Genomic DNA, 14965 nt, shown 5'->3' with positions numbered 1-14965 from the left:
CACTCACCATCAGAGAAATGCAAATGAAAACCACAACGAGATACTATCTCACAGCAGTTAGAATGGCAATCATTAAAAAGTCAGGAAACAACAGGTGCTGGAGAGGATGTGGAGAAACAGGAACACTTTTACACTGTTGGTGGGATTGTAAACTAGTTCAATCATTATGAAAAACAGTATAGCGATTCCTCAAGGATCTAGAACTAGAAGTACCATATGACCCAGCCATCTCATTACTGGAGATATACCCAAAGGATTATAAATCATGCTGCTATAAAGACACATGCACACGTATGTTCATTGTGGCACTATTCACAATAGCAAAGACTTGGAATCAATCCAAATGTCCATCAGTGACAGACTGGATTAAGAAAACGTGGCGCATATACACCATGGAATACTATGCAGCCATAAAAAAGGATGAGTTTGTGTCCTTTGTAGGGACATGGATGCAGCTGGAAACCATCATTCTCAGCAAACTATCGCAAGAACAGAAAACCAAACACCGCCTGTTCTCACCCATAGGTGGGAACTGAACAATGAGATCACTTGGACTTGGGAAAGGGAACATCACACACCAGGGCCTATTATGGGGAGGGGGAAAGGGGGAGGGATTGCATTGGGAATTATACCTGATGTAAATGACGAGCTGATGGGTGCTGATGAGTTGACGGGTGCAGCACACCAACATGGCACAAGTATACATATGTGACAAACCTGCACGTTATGCACATGTACCCTAGAACTTAAAGTATAATAAAAAAATGAATAAATAAATAAATTAAATTATATTAAAAATAAAATATAATAATAATTTAAAAAAAGAAATGAAAATGGCTATACTGCCCAAGGTAATTTATAGATTCAATGCCATCCCCATTAAGCTACAAATGACTTTCTTCACAGAATTGGAAAAAACTGCTCTAAAGTTCATATGCAACCAAAAAAGAGCCCGCATTGCCAAGACAATCCTAAGCCAAAAGAACAAAGCTGGAGGCATCATGCTACCTGACTTCAAACCATACTAAAAGGCTACAGTAACCAAAACAGCATGGTATTGGTACCAAAACAGAGATATAGACCAACGGAACAGAACAGAGCCCTCAGAAATAATACCACACATCTCCAGCCATCTGATCTTTGACAAACCTGACAAAAACAAGAAATGGGGAAAGGATTCCCTAGTTAATAAATGGTGCTGGGAAAATTGGCTAGCCATAAGTAGAAAGCTGAAACTGGATCCTTTCCTTACTCCTTATATGAAAATTAATTCAAGATGGATTAGAGACTTAAATGTTAGACCTAAAACCATAAAAACCTTAGAAGAAAACCTAGGAAATACCATTCAGGACACAGGCATGGGCAAGGAATTCATGTCTAAAACACCAAAAGCAACAGCAACAAAAGCCAAAATTGATGAATGGGATCTAATTAAACTAAAGAGCTTCTGCACAGCAAAAGAAACTACCATCAGAGTCAACAGGCAACCTACAGAATGGGAGAAAATCTTTGCAATCTACTCATCAGACAAAGGGCTAATACCCAGAACCTACAAAGAACTCAAACAAATTTACAAGAAAAAAACAAACAACCCCATCAAAAAGTGGGCAAAGGATATGAACAGACATTTCTCAAAAGAAGACATGCATACAGCCAACAGACACATGAAAAAATGCTCATCATCACTCACCATCAGAGAAATGCAAATCAAAACCACAATGAGATACCATCTCACACCAGTTAGAATGGCGATCATTAAAAAGTCAGGAAACAACAGGTGCTGGAGAGGATGTGGAAAAATAGGAACACTTTTACACTATTAGTGGGACTGTAAACTAGTTCAACCATTGTGGAACACAATGTGGTGATTCCTCAAGGATCTAGAACTTGAAATACCATTTGACCCAGCCATCCCATTACTGGGGATATACCCAAAGGATTATAAGTCATGTTGCTATAAAGACACATGCACACATATGTTTATTGCGGCACTATTCACAATAGGAAAGACTTGGAATCAACCCAAATGTCCATCAGTGACAGACTGGATTAAGAAAATGTGGCACATACACACCATGGAATACTATGCAGCCATAAAAAAGGATGAGTTCGTGTCCTTGGTAGGGACATGGATGCAGCTGGAAACCATCATTCTCAGCAAACTATCGCAAGAACAGAAAACCAAATACTGCATGTTCTCACTCATAGGTGGGAATTGAACAATGATATCACTTGGACACAGGAAGGGGATTATCACACACTGGGTCCTATCATGGGGAGCGGGGTGGGGAGGGATAGCATTAGGAGATATACCTAATGTAAATGACGAGTTAATGGGTGCAGCACACCAACATGGCACATGTATACATATGTAACAAACCTGCACGTTGTGCACATGTACCCTAGAACTTAAAGTATGAAAAAAAAAAAAAAAGGGCAAAGGACATGAACAGACACTTTTCAAAAGAAGACATACATGCAGCCAACAAGCATATGAAAAAATGCTCAACATCACTGATCATTAGAGAAATGCAAATCAAAACAACAATGAGAGACCATCTCACACCAGTCCAAACGACTATTATTAAAAAATCAAAAATTAACATATGCTGGTGAGGTTGCAGAGAAAAGGGAACATTTATACACCATTGGTAGGAGTGTAAATTAATTCAACATTTGTGGAAAGCAATGTGGTATTTCCTCAAAGACCTAAAAACAAAACTATCATTTGACCCAGTAATCCCATTACTGGGTATATACTCAAAGAAATATAAATCATTCTGTCACAAAGACACATGTATGTTCACTGCAGCACTATTCACAGTAGCAAAGACATGGAATCAACCTAAATCCCCAATAATGGTAGACTAGATAAAGAAAATGCAGTACATATGCACCATAGAATACTCTGCAGCCATAAAAATGAATGAGATCATATCCTTTGCAGGAACATAGATGGAGCTGGAGGCCATTACCCTTAGCAAACTAACACAAGAACAGAAAGCCAAATACTGCATATTCTCACTTATAAGTGGAAGGTAAATGATGAGAACAGATGAACACATACAAGGGAACATCAGACACTGGGGATTACCAGAGGGTGAAGAGTAGGAGGAGGAGAGGATGAGAAAAAAGAATTATTGAGTACTAGGCTTAATACTTGGGTAATAAAATAATCTGTACAACAAACTTCTATGACACAGGTTTACCTATATCACTAACTTGCACATATACCCCTGAATTTAAAAGTTGAAAAAAAAAGATGTTAAGTAACTGGGTTATTCATGTATCTCCTTTTCTGAAGTATCTGTTCAATTTTTGCCCATTTTTATTAGGTTATGTGTCTTTTTTAAATTATTGAGTTATAAAAGTTCTTTATCATGAATAATATATTTTTCTAGATACATTTTTGAGAATTTTTTCTCCTAGCTGTAGCAAGGATTCCTTCCTTTCTCTTTCTCTTCCATACTTCCTTTCTTTCTTCCTTTCTATCTTTTTTTATATAAACACAGCTATATACTGCCTTTTAAGCACTGATTTAACTACATTCAATGAGTTATGGTAAGTTTTGTTTTCATTATCAGTTTTCAAATTTTGACACATTTGGGCATTATCTAGACATCATATAGTTATTGATTTCTTTGCATCATCCAATTGTTGTCAGAGAACATACTTTGTATGGTTTCAGTAGTTTCAAATTTATTGAGACTATTTTCCATCATATTATGTCTTCATGAAGGTAGATGTTCACTTGAAAAAGAATACGTATTCTGCAGTTGTAAAGCATAATGTTTTATAAGTATCAATTATCTCAAGATGGTTAATAGTACTTTTCTGATCTTCTATATCATCATGAATTTTTTATCAAGTTATTCTATCAATTACTAAAAAAGAAGTATTAAAATCTCCAGCTGCTTGTGGATTTCTTTCCCCTCTAGTCCTGACAATTTTTGTTTTATGTATTTTGAATCTGTTATTATATACATATTTATCATTTTTGTTTTTTATTAAAGTTTACTTTTTCCTTAAAAAAGTTACAGAAAAGGAAAATTACAAACTTTTCTCTAGACACTGCTGTTCCTGAGCATAATTTATGGAATTACAAATCCGTCTTTCTACCAAAGTAAGATAAAGCCAACGCTGAAAATGGATAGTTAGATGAAATGAACATGGGTCGTGTAGGTGATCCACTGAATTCATTAGACCTGTAGATGCCTTGCACTCCCACTTACATCATCCAATATTTTTTATTTATAAACCTAAATTATTGGGCCAGATGCAGTGGGTCACGCCTGTATTCCTAGCACTTTGGGAGGCCAAAGCGGGCGGATCATGAGGTTAGCAGATCAAGATCATCCTCGCTAACACAGTGAAACCCCGTCTCTATTAAAATAAATAAATAAATAAATACAAAAAATTAGCCCAGTGCCCGTAATTCCAGCTACTTGGGAGACTGAGGCAGGCTAATCGCTTGAACCCAGGAGGTGGAGATTGCAGTGAGCCAAGATTGTGCCACTGCACTCCAGACTGGGTGACAAGTGAGACTCCAAATCAAAATAAAATAAAATAAAATAAGCCTAAAGTATTTTTTTTTGGTATTCAGAGAAGCATATATTATAATTCTGGTATTCTAAGTTGACAGTTTTTTCTCATAAATTCTATTTATGATTTAGAAAATTGGTAAGCTTTCAGTTTGATGCATATTACATTACCTTGGTTTCACACATAAAACAATAAGAAATAGTGTTTTTACATAGAATATTTCATTTTTAGGACTAAATTATAGACTTACAGATTATAGATATCAAGCAGGAGTTGCCTGTGTATTGTTCTTCAAGCACGCTTATGAGATTGTACAGTAAAGGATCTGGAAGAAAAAGAAACAGAGCAACAATTGTGTGTTATAAAGGTGGTAGTGTTCACCCAGGTTCCATAGGGTCCACTGCATTCCCCAGTCTCCCTCATAATGTGTCCAGAATTGATGGGTTCTTGGTCTCACTGACTTCAAGAATGAAACTGTGGACCCTCACGGTGAGTGCTACAGTTCTTAAAGATAGTGTGTCCCCAGTTTCTTCCTTCTGGTTGGTTCTTGGTCTCACTGGCTTCAGGAGTGAAGCTGCAGACCTTCGAGGTGAGTGCTACAGATCTTAAAAGCAGCACGTCTGGAATTGTTTGTTCTTCCCGGAGGCTTTGTGGTCTCACTGGCTTCAGGAGTGAAGCTGCAGACCTTCAGGGTGAGTGTTACAGCTCATAAAAGCAGTGTGGACCGAAAGAGTGAGTGGCAGCAAGATTTATTGCAGAGGGGAAACACAAAGCCTACACCACGTGGAAGGATACCGGATCGGGTTGCGGAAGCTGCCTGGCGGGACAGACTGCTTTTATTCCCTCATCTGGCCCCACCCACATCCTGCTGATTGGTCCATTTTGACAGAGTGCTGATTGGTGTGTTTACAATCCCTGAGCTAGACACAGAGCGCTTGGTGCACTTACAATCCTCTAGCTAGACATAAAAGTTCTCCAAGTCCCCACTAGCTTAGCTAGATACAGAGTACTGATTGATGTATTTACAAACCTTGAGCTAGACACAGAGTGCTGATTGGTGTATTTACAATCCCTTAGCTAGACATAAAAGTTCTCGAAGTCCCCACTAGACTCAGGAGCCCAGCTGGCTTCACCTAGTGGCTTCCGCCGGTGGAGCTGCCCTGCCAGTCCCCCGGAATCCACTTCTCAGGGGGTCATTTGCACCTGTACTCTTCAGCCCCTGGGTGGTTGATGGCACTGAGTGCTGTGGAGCAGGGGGCAGTGCACGAAGAGGCAGCTGAGGCCCCGCGAGAGCTGGAGCACAGCACCGGCCGGCACTGCTCGGGACCGGGCCCACCCACCGCAGCTGCTGGCCCAGGTGCTAAGCCTCTCACTGCCCTGGGCTGGAGGCACCGGTCAGCCGCTCTGAGTGCTGGGCCCCCGAGTTGCGCCCACGCCTGCCGGAACTGGCGCTGGACTCCGTGCAGCACGCAGCCCGTGCCTCTCCCTCCACACCTCCCTGCAAGCAGAGGGAGCCGGCTGCAGCCTCGGCCAGCCCAGAGAGGGACTCCCACAGTGCCGTGGCGGGCTGAAGCGCTCCTCAAGCGCTGCCAGAGTGGACGCTGAGGCTGAGGAGGCACCAAGAGCGAGGGCTGCTAGCATGTTGTCACTTCTCAATAGGAGAGCCATGTGATTAGGAGCCTAGGGCTTTGTGATTAGGAGCCTAGGGCTATGTGATTATTTTGACCAATGAGTTTGGAAAGAAAGCAATGCATATCACTACTAATCTGGGGGTATTTAAAGACAATAGAAATTCCATGTCTTTCTTCCCCTGCTGTGGCAACTGCCCTATGTATAAGAAAAAGAATATTTGGACGATTTCAACTGTAATTATTTGCGTTATTCTTCTTCAATATAAACCACTCCAGATTATTACTATAGATATTTCCTAGACAATTTCTCCCCACAGGGAGGTTCTCTGAAATTATAGAGCTGGACAGGGAAGAAAGGCCCAGAAACCTAGAAGCCATGAATGAATTATGTAAAAACGTTTTGATGGTTAATGGTCCTTACAATCAGACTCGTACAACACCGGCCCCTCTCAGGTTCCCCTTTCTGTGCCCTTCTTCCCCTGGGCAGTGCCTATCAGAGGCTCCTCTTCTCTCCCAGTGGCATCCGCTTTAGAACAATCCCTGCTGCCAGTGTGAATGAGGTTTAAGCCCTTCTTGGGGGGTCATTTGCATCTAGACAAACTTCTAACTGTTAGCACATATCCCAGCTGGGAAGGACTGAAATCTACCAACTTCCTTGGCATTCGTGCCTTTCTTTCTAGTACAGATGAAATAATTAAAACACTCTTTTTTCACTTTTGAGAAGAGACAGTTGGCCCGCATGACAGTAAATAACTACTGATTAACTTTCCATTTAAACTTTATTTTGTTTAATGGCATGAAAGAGAATTTCAGACATAGGCACGTGGTGGGGTTTGTTAGCAGTCAGGAAGCTCAGTGAAGATTCAAGAGAGGAAGAAGACCATCTGGAGTTTCAGTTTTACTTTCTTTTTCTCTTGGAGCTGAGCTACAAGATAACAGGACTGAACAGGGAGCCAACTGTTTCTTTGGACAGTAAATCAGGTAAGCCAAGATTTACAAAAAGTTCTGCAGTGTTGATTTCTAGGTTCCAAGCCATGCACAAACATTTTCATTTTTCTTAGAACAAATTTGTCCTATTTTAAGAGAAACAATTTAGAGTGACTGCCTTTTCCTTAAGTGAAGCCAGTTTACAGGAAACCAATGCAATTTGCTTTACACATCACTGGCAAAGAAAGAATTTCCATAGTATAAAGCCAATAAAAAGTGCTAACTGGGAAGAATCTGGGCATTAACATGTGGCTTTCAGTTTTCTGTGCTTGTAGGCTTGGTCTATGCCTGCCAGATTTAAGCCAGAGAAACTAGCTGATGAAAATGTACCGATACTTCTCACTGCATAGTAGTTCCTAGATTGCAAGGGCTTCATAATCAATGGCTGTTGGGGAATGAGGAAAATTCAAGCAATTGATGGATCAAGTGAAGTGTATTTCTAGCTTAAAGGATTGCACGGTTTCCCAGAGTCATAATCTTAATTCATTGAGTCTGTCAGCAAAGACTCAACATGAGGGAGGAGGTTTGGAGAGAGTAGAGGAGGGAAGGAGGCAAGGTGGAAAAAGAAAGAGAGGGAAAGGGAGGACTGAGCCTCAGGTGTAAGGGAAGGCACACCTACAAAGAAAGCTGACAGAAGGGAAGAGTGTGCAGGCAAAACAAAAACAGAAGGGAGCCGGGCTGACCTGTGAGAGGATGGGAGGAAGGAAGCGAGAGAGAACTGGGTGTGAGGCTTACGAACGAAACCCACTTCTCAGCTCCTCAGCAAGTGATTCCAGTTCTCTGTAAAGTAGGAAGTCATTCTTTTCCCACCCATCTTGTCCCTTATTAGTAGACAAATGAAGCATGGTTGTTTAGAAATATAAGGATCTTGGCCTAGCGCGGTGGCTTATGCTTTTAATTCCAGCACTTTGGGAGGCCGAGGCGGGTGGATCAATTGAGGTCAGGAGTTCGAGACCAGCCTGGCCAACATGGTCAAACCCTGTCTCTACTAAAACTACAAAAATTAGCCAGGGGTGGTGGTGCACACTTGTAATCCCACCTACTCGGGAGTCTGAGGCAGGAGAATCGCTTGAACCCAGGATGTGGAGGTTGCAGTGAGCCAAGATCGCACCACTGCACTCCAGCCTGGGTGACAGAGTGAAACTGTGTCTCAAAAAAAAAGAAAGAAAAAAAGAAAGAAAGAAAAAGAAAAGAAAAATAAAGATCTTTCAGGATTTAGAACTGAAAAATAAGTTTCTTGTCTGTCTGTTTCTCAGGAACACCAATGGACCAAAATGAACACAATCACTGGGGTAAGAAAGTGACTTCTCTTGTGTGTGTGTGTGTGTGTGTGTGTGTGTGTGTGTGTGTGTCTTCTGATGATGTTGGGGCAAAATAAAAAAGAATGAAGGATCTTATTCTAACTCCCACAGCTACCACCACCGGCAGCTGAAAATTGCAGGTTTTTTTTTTTGGTTTTGTTGTTGTTGTTCGTTTGTTTGTTTTGAGATGGTGTCTCGCTCTGTCACCCAGGCTGGAGTGCAGTGGCGCAATCTTGGCTCACTGCAACCTCCACCACTCAGGTTCAAGTGATTCTCCTGCCTCAGCCTCCTGAGTAGCTGGGACTAAAGGCACACACCACCATGTCCAGCTATTTTTTTAAATTATTATTATTTTTAGTAGAGACGGGGTTTCCGCCAGCCTCGACCTTGCAAAGTTCTGGGATTACAGGCATGAACCACCACATCTGGCCTGAAAATTGTTAAAATACTCACCAGGATCCAAAATATGCATCCAGGCTTTTCCCTTATGCACAAATCTTTCAGATCTCTTTGATATATTCCCTTCTCCTACCATTCAGTCTTCTCTTCCTTCTCTCACACTTCTATAGATTCTTTGTCTCTCTCTCTCTCTCTGTCTGTCTCTGACTCTATCATTCCCTTTCTTTCCCTTGTCCTCTCTCTCTCTCTCTCCTCTTCTTGCACCTGTTTCTGCTATCTGTATGGTATGGGTGTCTTTCTCTCTGTATCTTGACCTCCCCTTTCCCACTCCCTCTTCCTCACTCTCTGCCCCTCGCCAGCCCTATCTTCAGTCTCTTACATCAAGAAGAGCCCAGATCTTCCTCCCTTCCAAGTTCCCTTCACACTCAACCCTCACCTGTGAGAAATAGGAGGTCTCTGGCTTCATTGTGTATGGAACTTGTTTATTAACAAGCTGAACTCTGCGATCCAAATGAGAAACAACTTTTTTTCCTCCCATCACTGCCTCTTATTATGCAATCTTGATTTCCTTTTGTTTTGGTTGGGGAGGTGGTGATGGAGTCTTGCTCTGTGGCCCAGTCTCACTCTGTGGCTCACTGTAACCTCTGCCTCTCAGGTTCAAGTGATTCTCCTGCCTCAGCCTCCTGAGTAGCTGGGATTACAGGCATGTGTCACTATGCCTGGCTAATTTTTGTATTTTTAGTAGAGACAAGGTTTCACCATGTGGGCCAGGTTGATCTACAACTCCTGACCTCAAGTGATCTGCCTGCCTCAGCCTCGCAAAGTGTTGGGATTACAGGTATGAGCCACCGCGCCTGGCCACAATCTTGATTTATTGATGCCATCTCAGGCAGTTGCCTTTATGATTAATGCAGACTAGAAGAATAGTCTATTAAAGTCCCTATGACACATACATCAGGTGTTGCATTGTTCGGTGCCATCTAATATCAAACTTACATTCAGTATGAGTTTCTCCTTCCTCTACCTCAGCCTCAGCCTCAGCCTGAACTCTGGGACCTTCCAAAAGTCCTCCTCTCCCTTCCAGCTCTGCCTCCTCAACCCTCATGCTAGTCCTTCTTTCCCCATCAGGCAGGAGGATGGGTGACTGGAGAAAGAAAGTGGAGTGCTTGAGTCCCATTGTCTTTGCAGTCGTCTCCTGGCTGGTCCTCACCACCATCCCATGCCCCATTACAGCAGACACCCTCCACCGTGCGAGGACACTGTGGCGGCCCCATGGGGCTGATGCTTTGCACACTTCCTGCCAGAGGCTGTGCCCTCTCTGGCTGAATTATCCAACTAGACCTCTGCTCCCACCTTCATGGCACCCCTGGCTTCCTCTTACTATTGCACTCCCTTTGCCATACAAGGCAGGCCTTTGGCAGGGCCTCATCAAGGCAGCTGTGCCTCGTTATTTTCTGTAAGATCCCTTCTGTCCATGGGAAACCCCCTAAGCCATTGCTTCTTACACCTTATCCTGGTCTCCTAGTTGGCTCTAGTCTGCCTTCAAAATTTAGAATTCTCCAGAAAGGAAATAGACACCAATTTCCATGTTTATACATGTCTCCAAACTCCAGGTAATATCTTACTTCTCTCTAAATTTGCTCAAGAATTCTCTTCACTTTGCTGCACTTGGATAGGCTTACCAGTTTCTGTCATTCAGCAGACACCCATCTGGGAAATGACCTATCTATCTCTCAACTTCGGTGACGTGCCCAATATTTATGAGTGGATGTTTTAGAGACCCTCTCACTTGGCTTTGGATGCAGAGAATTCTCTTCCCTATACCCTCCCCACGGGAGAGAATGAGGCTGCACTTCCTAGGAGGCCAGAAACTCAGGACTCCCACCGGTTCTCTTCAGTGACTCCCTTGATTTCTGTTTTCATAGGCGAGAGGAAGGTTAAAGGTGCAGTTTGGCTACCTCTAAGCAAGCACCAGCAAGGTGTATCAGGAGCTGCTTGGCTGCTGTTTTCAGAATATAGAAATCTGTAATGTAATGCCTGCTTCCTTTTAAGTAAAAGTGTACATTGCCTGCCCACTGTGAGGCCATAACTTCACTGGCATACAGAAAATAAGAATAAATGTCCATAAGTTTTGGCCAATTTGGCTGGAAGAGAAAATACTTAAATATATGCAACAAGTATTAGTGTAGCAGCATGGCAAAGCACTAATACTTCAGGCATAGAAAATGGGCTGGTTCAACTGCCAGCTTTTTCATTTACAAAATTGGTTAATTTTAATAGCTCTAAGTTCTTGGCCAAGTTGCAGATTCATGTGTAAAATAAGGTGAATAAAAGAAACCCATGGGTAAAAAGGTTGACAAACCATTTCCCTTTCTGCCTGAGAATTTAATCTTTGGTTAAACGTTTTAGCTCAGATTCTCTAGTAATTTAATAAGAGTAAAATGTCTATAACATTATTAGGAACTTTGCTTATGGTTGAAAACTTCTCTTGATGGATGAATTATATCTATGCTGAAAGAACTATAAATACATGCTAGGAAGCTGTTTGGAACTTCCCTGAGCAGAGTGACTTTTGTAACTCTCATGTTCCTTGCAGGGAATCTGGAAGCTAAACCCCTAGGGTTGCTACAAGAGACACTGGCTCCTGTGAGTCCGGGTGGCTTCTCTAACTGCTCAAGATGCCATCTCCTTGCCCTGGGACATCCCCAGGTGACAGTTTGCAGTGTTCCATGAATTGCTGCATAGACTTCCACTAGGTGGAAGGCCCAACATTGTCCCTCTGGCAAGCTAAGATTTCCATTAAAGTAGACTAGTGTCCCAGTGAGGCCCATGGCAGTTCTGTGAGCCCAAGAGGTCATTTGAACCAAATAAGAACAAGACCCCTGGTGGGCATTGCAGCACCTAACTCATACCATTGCTAGAAGGAGTACATTAGGTAATGAAGGTAAACCACTTGGAACAGATCCTGGCACATTAAAAGTTCTCAATAAATGGTAGATTTCACTAACTATTTAGGACTTTGTCCAAGTTACTTAACCGCTGCATGCAAGTTACTTCCTCTATAAGGAGGTTGCTATAAACAATCCTAGCCTAATTTTCACTAAGTGCTTTAGTGCACCAGCACTCTTTTAAGTTCTTTACATATATTAACTTATTTAATACTTAGAACACCACCACATGGAGTAAACCGTCATCTTCTCCAGATGCAGAGAAATTAATCAGTTGTCCAAGATCATATGACTAGCAATGGAAAGACAATTAAAACTAAGCAATCCAGCTCCAGATTCTTTATTCTTCACCACTGCATGCTGCCTCTCAGAAAGCTCATTTTCTTTGTACAGTCTAAGTTCCTTCTAAGCTCTGATATTCTGTAGTCAATGTAGATGTTCTTTCTCCAACTTTATTTCTGCAACATGAGAGTAAGGAACAGCTAAACCCCAAAAGGCCATGGGCTTAGCAGAAGAGTCTTAGTTTGTTTGGATATTCCCTCCAGAAAGATTCTTCTGTTATCATGGTATTCCATTTCATTCATACAGGTCAAATGTTCCTCCCTTACAGTAAAGGAATCAAGGAGTTAACCCTCAGGAGTCAGAGTACCCCTACCTTGCAAGTTAAATAACTCATCTCTCCACTACAAAGCTGCATCTTGAGTCTTCCATGAACCTGCCCCAGACAAGTCATTCCTTTCACTGCCATGTGGACCAGCAGAAATGGCACCATGGCTCCTATGCCTTCCCCTTTAGGGGGAATGAATGAAACACATTTTTTCCCTAAAATCTCAAGCTCCTTCATACCTCTGTCCCCATTCACTCGTCTCCCCAGAACCTTACCCACGTTGAAGGGAAATGGGGAAAGAGAGAGGGAAGTTTACCATATTCTGTGACTATCTTTTACAAAAATTATGCCATCCTTTCTAAGCAAAATTATGATATCCTTTATAAGATCTCAGTTATTTCTTCACTAATAAAAATAATTTTACACTGCTCATTCTAATATTTTGCTGGTCTAGACACTTCCCTGGTAGTCATGACCCCACTCTGCCCAGCAAAGGTCAGAGGAGAAACCTCTGGCCTTGAAACAGAGCCAGGTCACTTGACCCACATTGAGATGGAACCCATGGCCTTGCCTACACATCTCTGATCTCCAGAGAACTTTTCTTCTAGAGATCCAGGACTGAGTGATTCAGGCAACCACTGCATGATGAGAAATGTTTCTAAATCCATCTCATCCCCAAGTGTGTTTTCCTAGGCTCCAAATGGCAATATCCTGCAGTCCTAGAGAAATCAAGTTAGTTTTCATTTCATACATGAAATAGATATGAAAGTATCCTTTTACATAATGGGGAATACCTCCTTACCATTAAAAAATATTCCACTGCCAGCTGGGCGCGGTGGCTCACACCTGTAATCCCAGCACTTTGGGAGGCGGAGGTGGGCAGATCACGTCAGGAGATCGAGACCATGGGGTGAGACCCCATCTCTACTAAAAATACAAAAAAAAAAATTAGCCTGGCGCGGTGGTGGGCACCTATAGTCCCAGTTACTCGGGAGACTGAGGCAGGAGAATGGCGTGAAACCAGGAGGTGGAGCTTGCAGTGAGCCTAGATTGTGACACTGCACTCCAGCCTGGGTGACAGAGTGAGACTTGGTCTCAAAAAAAAGACAGAAAAAGAAAAAAAATTCCACTGCCATGATCAATGTGGTGATAAACACAGTAAACTTGCTCCTCACAGGATCACATGCAAAGGGCCAATGTGCCAGCAGATCTGAGCTGAGAATCATCCTTGTGGGCAAAACAGGAACCGGCAAAAGTGCTGCGGGGAACAGCATCCTCAGGAAGCAAGCATTTGAATCGAAGCTGAGTTCCCGGACCTTGACTAAGACTTGCAGCAAAAGTCAGGGAAGCTGGGGAGATAGAGAGATTGTCATTATTGACACACCAGATATGCTTTCTTGGAAGGACCACTGTGAAGCTCTGTACAAAGAGGTGCAGAGGTGCTACTTGCTGTCTGCACCAGGACCCCATGTGCTGCTCCTGGTGACTCAGCTGGGCCGCTACACCTCACAGGACCAGGAGGCTGCACAGAGGGTGAAGGAGATCTTTGGAGAGGATGCCATGAGACACACAATTGTCCTCTTTACCCACAAGGAAGACCTCAGTGGTGGCTCCCTGATGGATTACGTGCGCAACTCTGATAACAAAGCCCTAAGCAAGCTGGTGGCAGCATGTGGTGGGCGAATCTGTGCCTTTAATAACCGTGCTGAAGGGAGAAATCAGGATGACCAAGTGAAGGAGCTAATGGACTTGATTGAGGATCTGTTGATGGAGAAAAATGGTGATCACTATACCAATGGGCTGTACAGCCTAATACAGAGGTCTAAATGTGGATCTGTGGGATCAGATCAAAAATTAAAGGAATTCAAAGAGAGCCTTATAAAGTACATGGAAACTCAGAGAAGTTACACAGCCTTGGCTGAAGCAAATTGCCTGAAAAGAGCCTTAATCAAAACACAACTGTGTGTTTTATTTTGTATTCAGTTGTGTCTCAGATTGCTAATTCTGTTGCTTTGCATATTGCACAGCATGTGCACTTTGTTTTGTTGCTTACTCTTTAGTATGTGCAATTTACTCTGCAGCTTGCTGTTTATTATACCCAAAAAGTTAATGATAGTTTCGAGAACAGTTATTAGACTAGAACGCAGGACTCCTAGGTTATTTACTCACTAGTGGGTGAATTTTTTATTATTTACTTACTAGTGGGTGAATCACAGTGCTTTCCCTGTAAAATGTGGTACCCGATGTCATATTTGAGATTCTATGAAATGTTTAAATCTTAACATCACTCCAATTATTAATGAACCAAATCATACGGTAAGTTACTGTCTGCATTGAAATATAATATCAAAGCCTTTTGAAATCTGTAAACATAAAATTCCTCTCATTTTCAAATATTTAAAGCCAGTTTTATGTTCCTAAAAACTCATTTTCTTCTTTCTAGTACTACTGTTTCTACTGAATATAATGAAAATGGCAATAAAATAATATTACATAAACTGTAAAGTTCCTTTGATCATATGTTGTTAATTCTCTTCTATAGTTTTCTCC

The 14965-nt window shown here is 42.1% G+C and overlaps 1 protein-coding gene and 1 long non-coding RNA gene across 4 annotated transcripts in view; one reads left to right on the top strand and one right to left on the bottom strand.

Moving 5' to 3' along the window:
• Positions 1–9566, bottom strand: part of LOC105474894 (uncharacterized) — a 31994-nt gene extending 22428 nt beyond the window's left edge. For both annotated transcript variants that reach the window (XR_983002.3, XR_011621854.1), the window contains exons 1-2: positions 8915–9566; positions 4793–4867 (exon numbers count right to left, since the gene is read on the bottom strand). This is a non-coding gene — a long non-coding RNA (uncharacterized lncRNA). The remainder of the gene's footprint in view (positions 1–4792; positions 4868–8914) is intronic.
• On the top strand, positions 7003–14921 carry LOC105474892 (GTPase, IMAP family member 2). Of its 2 annotated transcripts, none has more exons than XM_011729762.3 (3): positions 7003–7154; positions 8417–8452; positions 13593–14921. In XM_011729762.3, the coding sequence occupies exons 2-3, from the start codon at positions 8425–8427 to the stop codon at positions 14585–14587; spliced, it is 1023 nt and encodes a 340-aa protein (XP_011728064.2). In that variant the 5' UTR covers positions 7003–7154; positions 8417–8424; the 3' UTR covers positions 14588–14921. The 2 variants fall into 2 exon arrangements, with proteins under 2 accessions (XP_011728064.2, XP_011728065.2); XM_011729763.3 differs by lacking the exon at positions 7003–7154 and adding an exon at positions 7642–7947 and having other exon boundaries at positions 13593–14846.
• The last annotated feature ends 44 nt before the right edge of the window (positions 14922–14965 follow it).

This window comes from Macaca nemestrina, chromosome 4, assembly GCF_043159975.1.
Source record: "Macaca nemestrina isolate mMacNem1 chromosome 4, mMacNem.hap1, whole genome shotgun sequence".
Taxonomy (NCBI): domain Eukaryota; kingdom Metazoa; phylum Chordata; class Mammalia; order Primates; family Cercopithecidae; genus Macaca; species Macaca nemestrina.
The sequence above is the reverse complement of the archived record's forward strand: the minus strand, read 5'-3'. Positions and strand labels throughout refer to the sequence as shown.

Bases quoted from the DNA above. Each gene is read 5' to 3' on its own strand.
- LOC105474892 (XM_011729762.3), top strand. From the start codon at position 8,425: ATGGACCAAAATGAACACAATCACTGGG. The intron at 8,453-13,592 runs GTAAGAAAGTGA...TGCTCCTCACAG, and splicing joins AAATGAACACAATCACTGGG to GATCACATGCAAAGGGCCAA.